This window comes from Pieris rapae, chromosome 15 (assembly GCF_905147795.1).
Source record: "Pieris rapae chromosome 15, ilPieRapa1.1, whole genome shotgun sequence".
NCBI classification, from domain to species: Eukaryota; Metazoa; Arthropoda; class Insecta; order Lepidoptera; family Pieridae; genus Pieris; species Pieris rapae.
This window is the reverse complement of record NC_059523.1, coordinates 6,854,075-6,873,337: the sequence shown is the minus strand read 5'-3', so window position 1 is coordinate 6,873,337 and position 19,263 is coordinate 6,854,075. Positions and strand designations below refer to the sequence as shown.

The following is a 19,263-nucleotide window of genomic DNA, read 5'->3' as shown; positions in this document are numbered from 1 at the left end:
GCTCCGCCGTGTCATTTGGAGCGCCGCAGTGGTGGCACAACGGATGCATCTCCCTTCTAGGCACCTTATGTAGATACCGACCAAAGCATCCATGCCCAGACAATATCTGCGATAGCCGAAACGTCACAGCACCCCAATGTCTATTCACCCAGTCTTTTAGGACTGGGCGGATTGCCCCTACCGTCAATGCACCAGCGCGGGGCGTAGCAAGATCGTCAGACCACCTTTTAAAAAGAATTTATCTGGCATGACGCCTCACATGCCCCGCTATTTCCCCCCATGTGACGTTCCCGCTATCCATTACCTGGGCCTTCGCGCGGTATGAGGCAGCAATCAGTTCTACCTCCCGCTCCCAAGGAGGAGTACCAGCTAACACACAGGCCGCCTCAAACGATACAGTACGGTAGCAGCGAGCTGCCCGAGCCGCGATCACTCGCTGCGGCCTCCTTATTGACAACCCTAACGAGCATACAGCTTGTTTAATAAAGTTGACGGATACCAAAGATAAGACAAGAAAAATGAGAATTTAGAAGGTTTTTTTCTATATAATTGGGGGGCAAACGAGCCTGCGGGACGCCCAAAAAGGCAGTCGTCGCATCCCATAGACACCCATTATTCGTAGGTGCGTTGCCACCTGCAGGCCCAAAAAGGTGGACGTGTGTAAAACATACTCTGCTGATAACATAAAAATGATAACGAAATAGTCGCAGAAATCTGAACTCAACACCTAGAGGTTGTAGAGTCACTTCTTTAGACTGTGGTGTAATGGAAAAATAAATAAAAACAGAAAAATATGTAATTTTAATGTCAAGATTCATAGATTATTAAAAGCATTCATATCAAACAATACTGAAATAAATAAATACAATTATTGTTTCGTCGAGCTTCAAACGTTTGTTAGTTCAGACATAATACCAAAGTATACTAATTATTAGTAAGGTAAAAAAAGTATACTAATTATACTATATATTAGTAAAACTAAATAAAATTTCCTTTAATAAAAATTCATGTAAAATGCAGTTTTAACTGTATTGGAACTTTAATCGCGTGTTATAGAAATAACTTAACAAAAAATATATTTATTATATAAAGCTAAGGGGTAAAATAAATTACAATGTAATTGCAAATTTATGATTCGTGTCTCAAGGCAAGGACTCTGAAATCATATAAAATTTTACTTGCGTCGAAATTTATTTTGATTATTTAATTAATATATTTCATATTATATTATATTCAGAGTTGTTACTAAGTGTGAAATACTCATTCTAGAAGTTTCCGGCTATGTATTAATGGATTTTACATTCTACGACTTAAAAATAACATTTGCTGGCAAAGCAAAAGTAGTTTAAATCAATAGATTTCATTTGTCTGTGTGATATGTCACACAGACAAATGCAAAAGCATGGTATTACTCACGCCTTGCTTTATTTCCAGGGAAATAATTGCTTCGTTTTACATGTACAGAAGGCTGGCTATGTATGGAGTTTCAAGTAAATTTAAACTTATATAATAATAACAATACGCATCACAACAATTATATAATATTTCTACATCCATAAGTAATGTTTTCAACGACAATTCCACTTAAAAAACGAAATGAATTTGAAATTGAAATTGAATGTCGACGTAAAATTAAATAATTCGACTAAAAAACAACATTAACCATGTTCCTTGATCTCCAGACAGTGGGCTTTGTATTGAATCAGAATAATTTCAATATTATTCGATTCCGATACTGATTGATAGGATTAGGCCAAGAAAGAACGGCATTGATCCGCATTCAGTAAATAATGAGATCAAAGACTTATTGTACCCAATGATCGAAATCATTTGATCTTGGTGAAAAGACAACTACGCGGAATCATATAATAATAATTTCTAAAATTGTATATTTAATAAGTTTTTGCTTCGTTGGATATCCTCCTCATTACTGGACATACCTATAATCTTATTAAATGTAGATTTTTGTAAAGCTACAAAAGTTACAAAACTACTTAAACTATTTCACATTAACAGTATGTATGAATAAGATGTACTTGATCCTGGATTCTAGTCTTACTATCATCGCTTCGTCTTCCCATTCCTTATTTAACCTGAAAAAGGACGTCAATTCCTAGCATTGATCGAGTTCTGTAAATACAACCCGTCGTTGTAATTATATCATGGAACACTATTCATACTTATTTATTTCATTTGTATTTTCATCCCCTCTTTTGGACTATGGACATTTTGAATACCACAGGACTCGCAAGGGCATTGGCTGGCTGCATATTATGAATTTGTACATTCTTTTCTTGAAGGGCCCTTAAAAATCGCTCAGTTGTGTAACGCCCAGACTTCAAGGTGAAAGGAGTAATTAATTAGGTGAATTAAACACAAAAAAACGACTCAAATACATTTAACTTATTTGTTTATTTATAGATTTATTCAAACTGTACAAATCAAATGTTTCTTTTGTAATATGTTATTAATAAAGAATTAAATCAATTTCACATAGTGAGTCAAATAGAAGCGTATTTTAGCACGTTCCGTTGTAGCTTTGAATTTTGACTGTTATATTTTGTAACTGGATAGAAATCGTTTGAAGTACGGTCTCTCGTTAGATATGGAAAAATTAATAAAACCTTCCTATCTGTTATCTTTTGGAATAGTGCATGTAGAATTTTGATGGTTCCGTTATTACTTAAATGGAGAAACTAAAATTACTATTGTAAATATAATAATGTATATAATAGTTCACGTTTTATAAATATGAAGAAAAACAGATCATACTTTTATTTTATTATATTTTTGATATTGCAGTTTTGATTTATTTTGAAAAATGCTAAAAAACACACAACTTCAAAATGATACACTTTTACATAATGCATGTATGTATGCACATCAAATTACCAGGAACTTTTAAAAATATCATAAAGTCTTCCTTCAATAAAATACCCTATCTACGATATTTAAGGTACTTTCCCTTCATGTCCCATGTTACGTTTAATGGCGTCATCGCTTCTCGATTCTCAAGTGTTTACTCGAGTGTAATATATAAATGTATAACAAGTTCAGGGAGGGACAATTACCTGGAAGTGGTATCGGCGGAACGAGCTTCGGAAAGCCAGGATTACACAATAAAGAGAATGTACTTGATGAAATTGCAGCTGATCACAGCACCTCTTTGCTCACAACAGCAAGATATTAAAAAGAAGAAGTGACACCTATTTGATAATTAATTAGCATGCATGGTGGGCATTTTTTAAGGATATTTAAAAAAAATATTTTTTCTCGTTTTTTTATGATTCCCAGTTATAAAATCAATAATTATAAATTAATATCAGCACTTTCGTAATTAAGAAAGAAAACTGATGAATCATTGTAATTGGATTTTTGTTGTATTATCCGGGAAATACAGTGACATTCTGGAATCTCGAAGTAACAGGAATGTGTTTTTTTTTATTTGACACTTAGAAAGCTATAGTTTTTACAACACTTTATGTTAACCAACTTATTCATTAAAACAAAACACACATTTTATTATCACATATTTCGTCGGTTAAATGTCTTCAAACAAGCGAGTATTTAATTGAGCAGTATTCAAAAACGGAAAACTATTTTTTCTCTAGAACATGTATTTATGACAATATATTATAATAGAACTTTAATATAATATATAACATAACGTAGTTTAAGTAACGTTTATCACAATAACAAAAGAAAACCATAGATGACTTGAAATACCAGATACAGCCTTCGTAATATCAAAATATAAATATTCAAATGTTTCAAGGGTCAATGTCACCACGTGGAATATCCTACCTGTAGCTTTAAGGTCAAAACCAGTCAATGACCATGGTAAAATGTTATAAATTTGATGATATTTTATTATTATATGTTGATCATTTCTATTTTTGACACTGGCTACGCTTTCAGTTGACAATATATATGAAATCGCATCCAAACGGAGCCTGCGTCATCGCAATTTTTTCGTCTATTACATTGTCATTTTTTCTATATGGGCAAGTAGGTGATCAGCCTTCTACGTGTCACGTATGTCATGGTTGTCGTAAATAAAATGTAAGAATGTTTTTTTTTAATATTTTATTAGCTCTATTAAGTTGAGAGATAAAATACAAATAGGAAATTGTTTATTACACCAGACTGAATTCTATAGTAGCAATACAAGTTTCTATTGAAATCCCTTAGAAAAAGTAACAATAGTTATAGAGATCCTTCCTTTGATCCCTCCTTAATGAGACATTCGGCAGAGACGTGACATTTAGTCAATATATAGTTGCTCTTTCGCCTCCAACAAAGACATTGTATGTCACGCACCGATGTTGAAGCCTATATTAAATTTTTATACTGTATACATGACCCGGTGAACTTCGTATCACCTATTATATTTCTGTTAAATATCTATGAAACAGAAAAATGTTTTATTAAAAAAAAAAACAAAAGACATCAAATGTTTTGAAGCTAGAAACGAATTCTGTAGGAAAATTGAATTATATATGTGTATGTTTGTTTTTAATTTTTTTTTCTAATATATATTATACATGTGTCTTCAATGAAACATTCCCTGCACTTCCACATATATTTCTAGATCAAAATAAGCCAAACGGGCCCGGCCATTCTCGAGTTTTACCCAGATAGATATTTTATTACACAAACATATTTTGACGCTAATGCCTGTTATAATGTGAAAAATAACTTATACTATTCTAGTCCTTGAAAGTGCCGGCTGAGTTTGTCGCCTCCTCAGAGCTTTCTTGAACATTTATAATCCAATATGAATAAATTAACGAATAGCTTACTAGATTTTGTGTTGGCAAAATTATGTATTCTAAAGTTTAAAGTTTAGCAAAGAGGCGTTTGCCGTCGTATAAATCCGCCGGAAATGTAAAAAGATTTTACAATTTTATAATATATTTGCAATATCTTGTGTACGAGCTGAGAAAAAATCTCAAGTACTCGTGAATTGCGCGTGCATATTTTGCAGGTCTCTGTTTGTACTCTTATTAGTATTCGAACGTATAGATTAATTAGCAAAAGTTCGATACATTTTAAATATGCTAAAAACCATCGAATATTTACAGGTTATTAATTGTCTAATGTTCCATGTTTCATACTAGGAAGATCAAGTCACTCTCGCAAGTTTGTGGCACGATCATAGTTCTAATTATGTATTCTTATGATATATCTTTATCGATTTATCGTTACAAAAAACCATATATCAGGCGTAGGTCAAAACTAAGCGCCCTTGAACTGAATGAGGAAAAAGTCATAACATAGTTATTTCGTAAGGGCGCCAGTCGACCTCAAAGAAAATCATCTATGTAATTTGTTTTACATTAGTCATATTGTCAGATTGGAATGTAATTAAGGTTAAATTGTTTCCAGAATTCGTAATTGTAATTGCATATATTTTTTACTAGCGTCTTTGCACTCTCGACATATATATGTCACTCGCCTACTTTTGTTGCTGAAGGATAATGCTATCTAATGAAGTATTGTTGAAATGATCAAGTAGTTTTTTGTAACAAGTTTCTATCGAGAGCTATAGTTGCTATAGATACCACAGGATACCAATACTAAAGCGACTAATTCGACTTAGAGTCCTTCAAGAAAAGAGCGTACCAATTCTTAAAATGCCGGCAACGCACTTGCGAGCCCTCTGGCATTGAGAGTGTCCATGGGCGGCGGTATCACTTAACATCAGGTGAGCCTCATGCCCGTTTGCCCCCTGTTGTATAAAAAAAAGAGTTTTTGTATCGAAGTTGTTTTATATTCTTCGCCAAGCTCCAACAAACTTATCTCCTCACAGAGAAACGGCTGAGATATAGCGACTAAACCACATTGAGTTGTCGGGGTCGCTTTTGCATTTTGTTGAAACCTTAGCGGTATACCCATATGGTGTCAACAATGTGTGACTATATAGGACTATACTCTTTCTTTCTTTCTATATAGGAGGCCGTAAACGGGAGAACCTTCTCTCCCCTCTCCATCCATTTAGCCGACTGCCTCTATTATTTATTTATTATTAGCCTGATTTAGATAGTCGATATTTTTTAAATCTATTTCACAAATATGTTATCTGTCAAAAGGAATACCAATACGTTCGATAGTATTTTAAAAAAGTGTCCAAGTTTATGGAGAGAAATAGTTTTTTATCAATTCTTAATTGACGTAGCTATTAAAGCAATTGATATGTATACAACTTTTATTCGATCATTTATTTTACACATAATTAGTAAATATTGAGCAATTCCAACTAAATGATATAGTAATGGGTGTTGGCCTTTATGTAGCCTGGTGGTCTTATTAAGTGGCAGATAGGTGAGGGGTACCGGGTTCGATTCCCGGTTCGAGTGCAAGTTTTGAGTAAGTTGACCCCGCGTGAAGCTCGACATCCATGGCGCGGGCCTTGGCCAGCGAATTTTCAACTCATTTAAAAGATACAGTGGCTTCAGTGCGAGACTCTCATCTCTGAAGTCGTAGGTTCGAACCCCAGCTGTGCACCAATGGACTTTTTGTCTACGTCCACAACTCCCGCTAATTAATATAAGTGCTATTGTGAGGAAACCGAACTTAAACCTAAAAAGTCTATGGCATGTGTCTGATCACCTACTTGCCTCTTAAAATAACAAATGATCATGAAACAAATAGACAAATCTGAGGTCTAAAGCCAATCTCTCTCCGAACGGCTTGATCCTTTGGCGTTGAGTAGAGATGTGAGCTCTCTCTGCACCTTCTACCGCATTTACCATGGAGAGTGTTCAGAGGAGTTGTTCGGATTAATACCTGCAGCTGAGTTTCATTATCGGACGTCGAGGCAGAATACGAAATTCCACCCGTATTACCTCCACGTCCACCGTTCCACAACTGCGCGTTTTTCTAGGCATATTTATGCAATAGTCTTTTTTAAACAGTAATTTCCAAACCAATTTAACCTGAACTCAAAATAACTTTATTCATATAGGTTAATACTTATGGACGTCAGAAAAGAAGTTTAATTAATTGTAAATTTACATTTACTACCAGTTCGCAAAGGGCGTGGAGTGGGCATGAAGCTGCCAGAAACTTTCCACCACTCTTTTTAATCACTAGGCTTTGAGTCATACAAATTATTGGAACTGCAGAAATCCCAAGGATTATTGAAATATTCGTCATATTTATAAAAAGCCTTAATCAATTTACGTTTAACGACTTTAGTGATAATCTCTTTTTCGCTTGTGAATTAAGCGTTTATCTTCTGGAGCCTTAGTTGGTTGTACACTCAATTTAGTACTGTTTCATGTATTATACTGATAAAAGTCACCATTTGTTTTAAAATCGCTTATATTTTTTTTGTATTCAAGAATATTTTGACCAGATAGTGTCATAGTATTCAATTCCTTAAACTTAAACCGACTCCCTTGGACAAACACAAGAAAAACCATGAAGTCGACTCGGGACATGATTCTATACGCGGCAGTATCAATTAACATAACATGAGCCTTTTGCCTGCTCATTCGCTGCTATATAAAAAATCAGTAAATATATTTTTTGAAAGAGTTCTTAGGAGCCAATAGTGTTAAACCACTGTGGTATGGTTTTGATGCGTTATTCGACTTAAAATACCTTTAAAAATAAAGCAACGCAATCCATGTTGTTTTCTAGGTTAAAATGCTAAACAAACCTTTGAGTTGACCTCTTGTGGTAAGGCTTCTGAATATAACCAAACAATTTCCCGTAAATAAATAAAACCACAACATCAGAGAGTGGAAATCACTGTAATTTGTAAGAAATACGACGAAACGTCAATTTCCTTCGGATATCTGTTATGTCGAAAATGTAGTTTAGAAAAAAACAATGTTTCCGATTGAGAGCTTTTGTTTTCTGTCAATCTACTTAATCTATATATGTATTTGGCGATTTTCGCAAGGATATTTTGTATAGATTAATAGCTATCAGTATCTACTTCTATAAAAAAAGATTATATATTAGTATTTTCTTCTGTATCTGAATAATCTTAAAAAAGGTTTAATTTTTTTTTATTAATTCCCTATCATTCAAAATCTGGAAACTACTATTATGAATTGTTTAGTCTTTTCCGTAATTAATCATTGCGCAAACTATATTTTTTTAATGGCATAGTTTATAGTAATTTGAGATTATCAGGAGACTGCACTGTGAGACTACTTAAATCACTTTAAAACCTATAAATGTTGCATCTTTATTGCTTTGTATTAAGGTATAAATAGTAATGAATAAAACCGTCTTACAATCGCTTAAAAGTCAAGTTAAACGCGTATATTTTTCGCGAAATGTTTCGAATTATTATTGAATAAGTATATAATATACAAGTATTTTTTAAATATATTTGTTTTGTCTTTCAATGTCTAATTGCGGATAATAAGTCCACCTACCTACCTACCTATCTTCGTCTTTCGCTCATTAAACGTTAAATTAACTGAGGTGGCAAAAAATATCTTTGAAACATTTCAGGTTAATTATTAATATGACCATCAAAATCCAAGCGAATTTCTAGCGGAAAGTACACACGTAATAAGGCAGAGGTGCCATTATCGTATGCATGTGATGTTCAGTCTGATGTACGTTTATTTACTGATATTCATATTTCTACAGGTCCAAACTAATTTTCGTTTCCACTCATTAAACATAAATATAAATTAAATTTATATAAACAAGAATACATATAGAATATATACAGACATTTTGGACGTATTCGTGGCCTTCAAGACAAAATTTATATGATTATAAAACAATGGTGAAATTACTCTTTCAATTGCTATATAATTACGACACGGTTCGATGCGGGTTGACATGCAATTATGTTTTTGTCATATGAACTACCTTCCTTGCGGAGCTGTTATTATGTCGGTGATAGCGTCATTCGAATTAACCAAATTGGACAGATTTTCCGGGAAATCGTCAATTTATTAAAAAAATAAAGATCGAAAAATAGAAAACTTAATTTAAAAGTTTTGTCCCTTTGATACCAAACCTCCTCGCTGTATATCGATATGTATTCGTTGAGTGAGGATGCTTTTCTTTTCCCAGCTCTGGCCCTAGATAATAATAATTATTAATTCATTTAGATAACTTAATGTACACTTATGAACGTCAAAAAACCGAAATATACATTAAATACTTCTAATTTTACATTTACTGCCAGTTCTCAAATCAAGGGCGTAGAACGGAAGAGATGAACTGGCAATAAACTCTCCGCCACTCTTTTTTATCGATACTACATAGATACTATATCCATCTAACTCCCTGTTCTTAAATCTTTAATTAATGTCTGGGACATTATGGGATAAAGATAAAAGATTAAAGATACTTAAATTCCACGTGTCTCTGGAATCGATGCCCCAAAGGGAAGCAAAATCAGGAAGGACTTCTATATCTTTGCCGTTTATTATTTTTTGTCTGCTCTGCGGCCGTGCCAGCTTTCCTGAGGGATATAGGACGGAAATTATAATTTTATTTTCAGAATTCATACAGCTACCTATAAAATTACACGATACATTATAGTTAAAAACAGCATACACATTTAAATATAAACAAAGTTAATACTAATTATAAATAAAATAAAAGAAAACATTAGAAAAAATACATCAATATTTTTTACTATAAACGACCAATAAACCTCTTTACTACGAATAAATGCTATTTGTTATCTACTATAGATTAGTAAAAACAAACCTGTGGCGCTACAACCATTTATGGTTGGCCAGAGACTGGACCTGTTTAATTATATTACTTTAAATGGTATAGTAATCAGCCATTTTAGATAAATGGGTCTTAGACATGAATATATTTACATATACAAAATAATTTTTTTAAGCACATGTATTTTGGGATGTACGGTGTGTTCGTTTTTTATCCACTGATGTATCCAACATTATTCTTGGTTCTGTGGGCTACAAAAAACTAAGAGTACACCGAGTGATGTACTTGATAAAGTTGTTGCATAGCAAGGACAGTAATTCGGGAGTACTTCAGTACCTTCAGCTTCAATGTACCTGATTGGTACGTCAGAAAGCGACATCGTCCGCCGTTACTTCATGTGCCCACAACTAAGACTAACCTTCTGAAACGGGCACATATGAATCGGTGCATTAATTTACTTAACGAAATACATAGGTTAACGGACCTTTTTTATTGTCCGTTGAGTGAGCTGGTAAAATTCTATTATTTGTTAATGCTTATAGTAGTTAATTAATTTCTTGTATTTTTTATGATGTAATTACATGTTTGCTTTTTTTTGTTTCGTCTGTTCAGTATATTACTTATTGATCACTCTTCTCAATTTAGGGTCACCTGTTAAGGCAGGAGTGTTTTTAAAAAATAAATAAAATATCAAACACTATTGAAACAGCCACTTCACAAAATCTACTTTCCTTTTATTATAACCCATACCAGTTAGTGGGTAATTACTTTTTTCGTACTTTTAATAAGAAATTGGGTATTAATCTGTAGACTGTTGTACCGCAGACACTTAAATTCTTAGCATTGAAACCTTTTTGCGATTTCATCTAAAATATTCGGTGAAGCAGAATGATACAGCTATTTAAATGTGTCCCAGAATGAAAGGGGAGTAACAAGGGTTCAGACATACGTTACTCGGATTGAATGTTGGTACGAAGCCTCGAGGCTCGTCCGAAGGGTTTTTTATTGATTGCTTGCATTCAAATGGGCCTTTTCGATACTATATGTGATTGAACAGCTTTATTTCCTACAAGACATACGGGTATTCCGGTTTCTGATGTACCTACATGATTGTGGTTTAAATATCTATTGATTAATTCATGTTGTTTACCAGTTAGCTGGTCATTTTCATCAAATTAGACCGAGCTAGGAGTTTAGTTGACCACAATGTTCTCAGATATACGAAATGCCAAGTTTTCTAAAAAGAGTTAAGGAATAGATCAACTATACTTACTAGGCTTAGTATGCAAGGAGCATTAGCTCTAATATTATCTTTTAACACGTAATATTATTATTTATAGACTTTACACAAATTTATATTATCACGCATCTCACTCGTTCTCTCTCCCAACGTCCACTTTCCTTCATAGGAAGTAAAATCAATGAAATCATTAAAATCAACTAAAGTTATAAATCGGTTTTATAATAAGACTCTTTTAAATAATTTGCTAAATGATCTGATCCTTAAAATACTAAGTTTTATTCTCGATACAAGATAAGGTTTCCTGAAATTAATCACGCTATACATCACCGAGGACACATAATTTATATTAATTGAAGCTGAGCAACTCGAGACAAAAGTTTTCACTTCAGAGACAGTCGTTTAAAAGAACAATTTGTACCAACTGTGCAGTTACGGCCGTAAATATCGAGCCGTTTCTTAATAAAGATTTTGAAACCTGCGTACTTCCACTTCATTCCACGAACAGCAAATTAATAATGTTATATCATCTTTTATTATAATAAGTTAAGTTAACATACTATATATATAACGTAAGTTATGGAATGGTGCCCTAAACATAAAACGAGAAGTAAAGGTAGACAGCATCGTAGATGAGAAGGTGATATTAAAAAGATGGCAGAAGCCACATGGATGAGGAAAGCAAGAGATAGATCCTTGTGGGGAACACTTGGGGAAGCCTATGCTGAAAAGCAAGACAATCAAGAAACCGGTGTCTAATAGGAAATAATATGATAATATTTACATTAACCTCAATTAAATTTCGTTAATAAGTATAAGTAGTATATAAAGTAGAAATAAGATAAAATGTAAATTATAAGATTGTAAATAAAGGCTATATTTATTTATTTATCACGCATACACCATGTGGTTTCCTTATAATTCATATAATTGTCTATTCTTTACATATAATCATTTTGTCGATCCGAAGTGGTGGAGGCCTGATGACCTGTAACACAGGTGCACAACCTTTAACAGGCATCAGTCTCACTTAAGCAATAGCAGTGCTCCAAAGAAGAATGACAATTATTGTATATGTTTTTGTGAGAAATAAAATAAATATATTATTCACGTATCACATTTGTTCTGGCAGACAGTAAACTCGCTGATACCAGTACCGATTTTTAAGTATTGTATATTTAATTGTGAAATTAAATTTTCAATATGTATATATGTACATCGAAACATAACAAATGCCTAGGCGTCTTAGTCCGCATATATATTTCACCTAACCGCCGTTTCAAAATCTTAAGTTCATAATGAGAAATGTCGTCTGACAGGATTGCATTTACGACATCAACTTGTGCAACTATTAATTTACGTTTTGGAATCCACTTATACTACTTCAAATAGTATTCGGTTTAATGCAAATCTAAAAGTCAATAAACTTTACATACATTATTAAATTTAAGTAATAATAAAATTAATTATTATACGGCAATTATAATTATTAATTTATAAAATTCTATAAATCTTTATAAAATTTCTTCTTCTGACTTATTATAGACTTGATATAAACGTCGCTCTATAATTTTTGTTATTAATTAAATTAGTATTGGATGGTCGGCGACGTATATTATGTAAACGAGAAATGAACATTACGGCAAGTATAACCGTGTTCGTTATCACTATATTTTTTTACTATTATGATATATTTCTCTTTTACAATTACGGGTCACCAAGGACCCAAGTTACAAGGGAGTGCCTGATAATTATTGATTTACGCACAGATTGCCAAGTTATTTCTTAGTCGAATTAATAAAAATTAATAAATTTTACAGAAAAGTATACATGATAATTCTCCTGGCAACCAAAAAATGAAAATCTCTACATACATTTTTTACCTATAGAGAAGAGAAGAGAGAGTTATATAATATTTCATATAAAGTCAAATCGTCTACAGTCCATCTTTCATCTCTTTTTGTGGTCATTCTGCTCAAAATAATCCGTCACAGTGATACAATTTGCCAAAAGTCGCAATTTCAGGATTAGTTCTTTCTTGGTAGAATTATTAAACAATCAATCAAACAATTATTTAAAATTACCTCAAATTATCTACCCATTAAAAATAATAATACCTGACTACAAAAGACATAGAATTAAAAAAATTCAATGTGATACTAACAAAAGAATAACAGCTAATAGCTGGTTACTAACAGACAGCGCAACGAGACGTCAAATTTAATGACATTGACAAGTTGTGTTTTACCGCCTAATGCTATCAATTACCGTGGTAATAATATATTCTGGTAGTAATAGTCTGGTATTCCGAAATAATGTGAAACTAAGCATGACTTACTATTGTTATGAATTATATAAGGTGCTTATGCAAGTGACATAATCGGTAATTTCAGGTTTGTGTAACGCTTATTTTCAATGAGTATATATTTCATTTTGCATATAAAATATATAAGATTCAGTTCGACTAACGGAAACTTGGTGCGTTAATGACATTAAATTATGACTAATCCGTGGAAGATAGAAATTCACTTCTTATTATTTCTACTACTACAGATCATTTATAGAACACATGTTTGGTTTAATTGTTAATCAATAATGTTAATTATAAATAGAAATAGCCGTATTAATGAAATGAATCGTCTTTATACAATAAATTCAATCAAACGATTTTTCAGGAGAACGCCGTATTCTACACAGCGTTTCTGGTGAATTTCGTTCGGGCGAACTAACGTGTATTCTGGGACCTTCCGGCGCTGGGAAGTCCACTTTACTGAACATCCTCGCTGGTTACACGTACGTATTTGTTTAATAGCCTTTATTCACTTCCTTTGCTTTTTAGATATTTATTTACCTCTCTTTAATATTTACTGTTGATATAATGTACTAAGGTTACTTTGTACGAGGTAGTGGAGGTATAATTTATGTTATTAACCTTTAATCTTGATACACATATACAAATGACGGTATTATTTTTTAATTTTCGTGTGACGTCTATGTTGTCACCTACCGACATGAGGTAGGAGGAGACGGAACGCTTTTTTATTTTGCTTATTGTTTTTTCTCGGTCTGTTAACAAAATTTCTAATACCTAATTTTTTTTTCGCAAACTTATAAAAAAATTACTGTTTTATGTGTAAGTATGAACAGTTGGCTGTTTTTAAACGTTCACGCGACTGTTATCCTGTTACGGTTAACGGTAAAAATTACCGAACCGACATTAAAAACCCCAAATTTTGATATCTGCTTAGTATTGTCACATTTTATTCATGTCTGTTATAGATTTTTTTCTTTTATTTATCGGAATAGGGTATAATGATCTTATCTCTGCCATAAACATTTTTTTGTCCCAAAAAGTTGTACGCAGATAAAGAAACATTTTATATATAAAACAGACACTAAAGTTTGTATGTTGTATATTTGAGAAACATTTTATCCTTTACCAGAGTCTGTTTGTTTGTTTATTTATTAAGTCTACAACCATCATACACATTACGAAATCTACTGATAATTTTATAAAATCTTCTATCTAATATGTACGACAATATATTATGTAAACATAAGTTTTGCTAACAAATAAGATTTTTAAAAAAATACAATTAAAAAACATAAACAAGATAAGAGTCCAGAGTAAAATGGTCCCTGTCAAAGTGTGCTCAAATGTGCAATTGAATTTTTTGTCATAAAAATTTAATTTTGCTTACCGCATCCGTTGTGGTACAGATAAAACATATTATATATCCAATATAAAAACTTTTAAAATGTCAAATAAAAGCAAAACCAAATACTATAACGGATGTTGAAATAATTAAAACTTAGACTCATATTACGACCGGTGTAATTAATATGAATCGTATTAGTTACAATTGATTCGAAATTGTTTGATGGTAAGTTGTATGAGTTCAATAAAAATTTGGTGTTGGCATCGAAGTTGGTTTGTTTTTTGTATTTTCTGTGTGCTTGAATATACCACACAATTTATATATTTTAATATAATAACGCCATGTAACTACAAGTCTTTATTTATTTGTTATTTCTTTTGTTATATTGCTTAAGTTCTAATGTAATTAATATGTATGTGTAAGTGTGTTAAATTTGTGATGTCATATTTTCTTGTATTTTTAGGCATACACATTGTTTTAGAATGTATAAATAAATAAATTTACAAAATATATGTCTCACAATAGAAGTGTTATTTCATTGTAAATTATGGGGTGATTCAGATCTAAGCCTGCTTGTTAATATAAGCATAAGTCTGATCAAAAAAAATAAGACTCAACATTTTTTTGTTGTGCATTCAAAATACTTTAACAAAATAAAATAATGATTACAGATCAATAATGATATACTGTTAATATTAAAACAGCTGAAAATCGTTGATATTTACGTATTCTAGATCAAATGGAGTCAACGGAAGAATTTCAGTAAATGGACAAGCGAGAGATATGAGGGTTTTCAAAAAACTCAGTAGCTATATCATGCAGGATGATCTTCTTCAACCAAGACTAACAGTTGGTGAGTCCATGAAAATCGCAGCGGACTTGAAACTGGGTAAGGAGTTGGGTGATGCTGAAAAGGAATTAATCGTAAGTATTTATATGATTATAATAATTATCAAATCAAACAAAATTTCGTTTATTCATTTTAGATGCGTCTTAGGGAATGCTTATGAATGTCAAAAACGTTTATACATAAGGTTATATGATACATATCTCTCTATTCTCTAAATAAATCGTATATATATGTAGTAGACCCTCAAACATACATTAACTTTGTCATGAAAATGAGACGTATTAAAAGAAATATTTAGATCAAGCGGAGCAGTGTTGGCCTAGTGGCTTCAGCGTGCGACTCTCATACCTGAGGTCGTAGGTTCGATCCCCGGCTGTGCACCAATCGAGTTTCTTTCTATGTTTTGCATTTAACATTTGCTCGAACGGTGACGGAAAATATCGTGAGGAATCCGACATGCCGTAGACCCAAAAAGTCTCGACGGCGTGTGTGACTGGAGGCTGATCACCTACTTGCCTATTAGATTTTAAAAAAATGACCATGAAACAGATTCAGACATCTGAGTCCAAGACCTCAGAAGGTTGTTGCGCCAATGATTTATTTTGACACCTAATATTACATAAGGTTTCCTTAAAACGTCTCTTTACCGTACGAGCAAGTATTAATTGTATATATAGAGAGAAGAATCTATTGATTCACAGCCATGATACGTAAGCCCTGGAAATTTAGATTACAAACACGTGATAGGTGTCTGAATAACATCGGAGAAACAAGCAAATAGATTAGAGTCAGACTGCAATCAAGTCTCTAGTAAATAATGCAACTGGAAGCTCACGTTTAGTAACGGAATAATTTATAGTATGAAACCTCTGGAACTCAGATAGTAATATTTACGTGTTACGGTTTTAAGGTTCAATTCCTTGATTCATAAGGCAATTACAAGAAAGGTTTTTAGAATCACAGAAAATTTGAAGAATTTCTTTTCAAATTTTCTACATTATCTGTGACTCCACTAAATTGGCCGACGGATTACTGAAAGTAACTATAATAATATCTACTGTATTTTCAATTTGCATATATTCTTTGTAATAGAAATTTGCTGTAGATAAGATTCCAAGAGTAAATACTGCATCAATATGAAAAGTAGAAAAGGAATTAATTATGCTTATCAGCTGATCTGTTTCGCCCCAGTGGTTTTAGTGTGTGACACTCAACAATGAGTTCGTGGGTTCGATCCCTTTGTGCACCACGGCTTTCCACCAAACCCAATAACCTATCTCAATCCCTATCTGACCATCTGAGATAGACATCTTAATCCAAATATTGTTAATAGTGTGCCAATAACCAATCAACGGATTGTAATAGCCATCTATCAATATAAGCTATCCATGATAGGTCGGATCGGTGTATGTGGATAGACCTTTGTATAAAAATGAGAGTTCAACTGTAGTCAATATTCTATCTTAAGATTTTAACTTACACCAGTTCTTAAATTAATTAAAAAGCTATTTGATATGTTTTAAACATAGACATGTATATTTTAATATTATTTGTACGGTTTTATTTACTTTATTTGGTTTATATTGATTATCCAACATGAATGTAAATTGGGATGGAGATAGGGAGATCGATCGACTGTCACGGTCTGTACTCAGATTATTTTCAATCTGAAATTGTGGATTAATTATTGGGTTCGGGCGTAAGTGCGCATTTACTCGCCCGTACGGTGAAGGAAAATATCGTAAGAATACCGTCATGACTTAGACCTAAAATGTGAACGACAAATGGGAACTACTACTAGGCCATACCTTGAAAGCTTGTAGCCCCAATGATTATTCTTACATAGCTAGTTATTTATGGAATAGGGAAAAAGATACGTAAATTTGTAAAATTATTGTAGGCAGAAGATGAGAAGATGCTTCCAATGGGTAGTCACTCCACATGACAGCACCACAGAACAAATTCGCTCATAGCCTTTGGACTGATTGCAAATTACCGCAGAAAAAAAAATTGTTAGAAATAAATTTATCCTTGGAACAGAAAATTACTGTGCCGTTTTTTTTTACTAAAATTCAACTGCGAAATTGGACAGGCCTAATATCACATATAACGAATTGAACTTGCATACAAAAATGTCGGGATTAGTATTGGGAGTAAGTGCGCAGATCTTTTATCGTTACTACGTGCCGGTCTCATACGTTATATTAGTTACTACCCAGTAACTATGAATAATAACCCGAGCCATACGCGGGTGCATACAAATAAAACAATATTCATGACTGTAAAAAATAATACAATAAATAACGTATGTATTCATTGTAAGTATTTTTTGTCTAATGAAACAAGTTTAATTACGTCAGTCATTAGCATTAATGACTTAATAAAATATATTAATTACAAAAATAGAAATAAAAAAATTTATGAATTAATGTAAACCTATTTTGAAAAAAAAAAACCAGATGTATAATTTATTACATCCCCCTCCTTTAATGAATCCTCTGTAAACTTTCCCCTGTCAATATAATTCGTAAAACACACACAAATCTACAGTTTCACCTATAAAGTCATAAAAAAAATTATTAAATAGAATATTAAAAAGTAATTTCTGTGTACCTTTAACGCGGGCAGCATTTCCCCCCTGTATTGCGATACTTATTCGTTGACCGAGGCTGGTGCATTCCTCTAGGGTCACCGGTTACTACCGGTCACCCTAACGGGTACTCTCTGCTACGTCTCGGTCTGGGGTTGACTAAATCCAGTCGTTTGCACGTACTTCGCAAACAATCACCCTTTATCGCTACTTCTCTCTTCAAAGGCAATCTTCTTAAAGTCTCAGCTATCGGAATACTGGGTGTTGACATATCGAATGACGGTCAGCTACGCGGTCATTTGGAAGGAAAGGCTAAGTAATCCTCTAAGAAGCTTGGCGTGCTCAGCAAGGCAATACGGTCCTTCACTGTATAAAGCGCGAATTCGGCTCCACATCAAGTACTGTTCTGACGTCAGTCGTTCCACAACTGAGCATTCCTTAAGGCAGTTTTTGCCGCACACCACCGCTAAGTGAAACCAGCTGCCACCTGAAGTATTTCCAAGTCAATTCGACAGGTCCTTCAAGAAAAGAGGGTACCAATTCTTAAAAGACAACTGCAAGCCTTCTGGCTATGTAAGAGTCCATGAACGACGGTATCAGTTAAAATCCTCTTCCTGGTGAGCTTCCTGCCCGTTTGCCTCGTGTTACATAAAAAAAAACTTAAATCTTTAATTAGCACCCGTGAACTTGAACTGCACTGCCCAAGATTCTTTACTCCAAATCTGATATATTATATTAATCTAGGTATGTAATAATAATTTGTAAAAGTAATAATAATAATGTCATTATTATAAAGGCTAGTAACATATAGCATAATAGATGCCCAGATTTTTATACCTGGGTAGAATACATCGCAATAACATTCATAATGACCAATTAAGAAGAATGTCTGTTATTTAAATGTCAAAAAGATTTAGTTATCTTTTGAAGAATGTTATTTACCGTTGTATTATAACACGTTTTTTTGTATATAAATATATAATATTTTTGTACCCCGAATTAAAACCTGCTTTTAAATGAATAGTGATTATCCCACCTGTGTAAATACTAAACCTGGATTGATGACTGATTCATCAATACACAGATCATACAAACATAAAATGCACTTTTGATGAATTTTGAAATTGCGCCGTTGGTTCTGCACTCGAAATGTACCTTTTCCGAAACGAAGTCGTTCCACTGGAATCTTTCCTGTGTCTCCTGCCAGTTGCTTATAGCTGCAGCAGGTCCTCCACTAGCCTCCGACTATCTGGAAATTAGA

General features: G+C 33.0%; 1 protein-coding gene across 1 annotated transcript in view; it reads left to right on the top strand.

The window, feature by feature from the left end:
- Positions 1 to 19,263, top strand: part of LOC110996737 (ATP-binding cassette sub-family G member 1-like) — a 38,988-nt gene that overhangs the window by 9,619 nt on the left and 10,106 nt on the right. The window contains exons 2-3 of the mRNA XM_022264553.2: positions 13,579 to 13,696; positions 15,297 to 15,486. Coding sequence (XP_022120245.1) covers positions 13,579 to 13,696; positions 15,297 to 15,486 — 308 coding nt within the window. The remainder of the gene's footprint in view (positions 1 to 13,578; positions 13,697 to 15,296; positions 15,487 to 19,263) is intronic.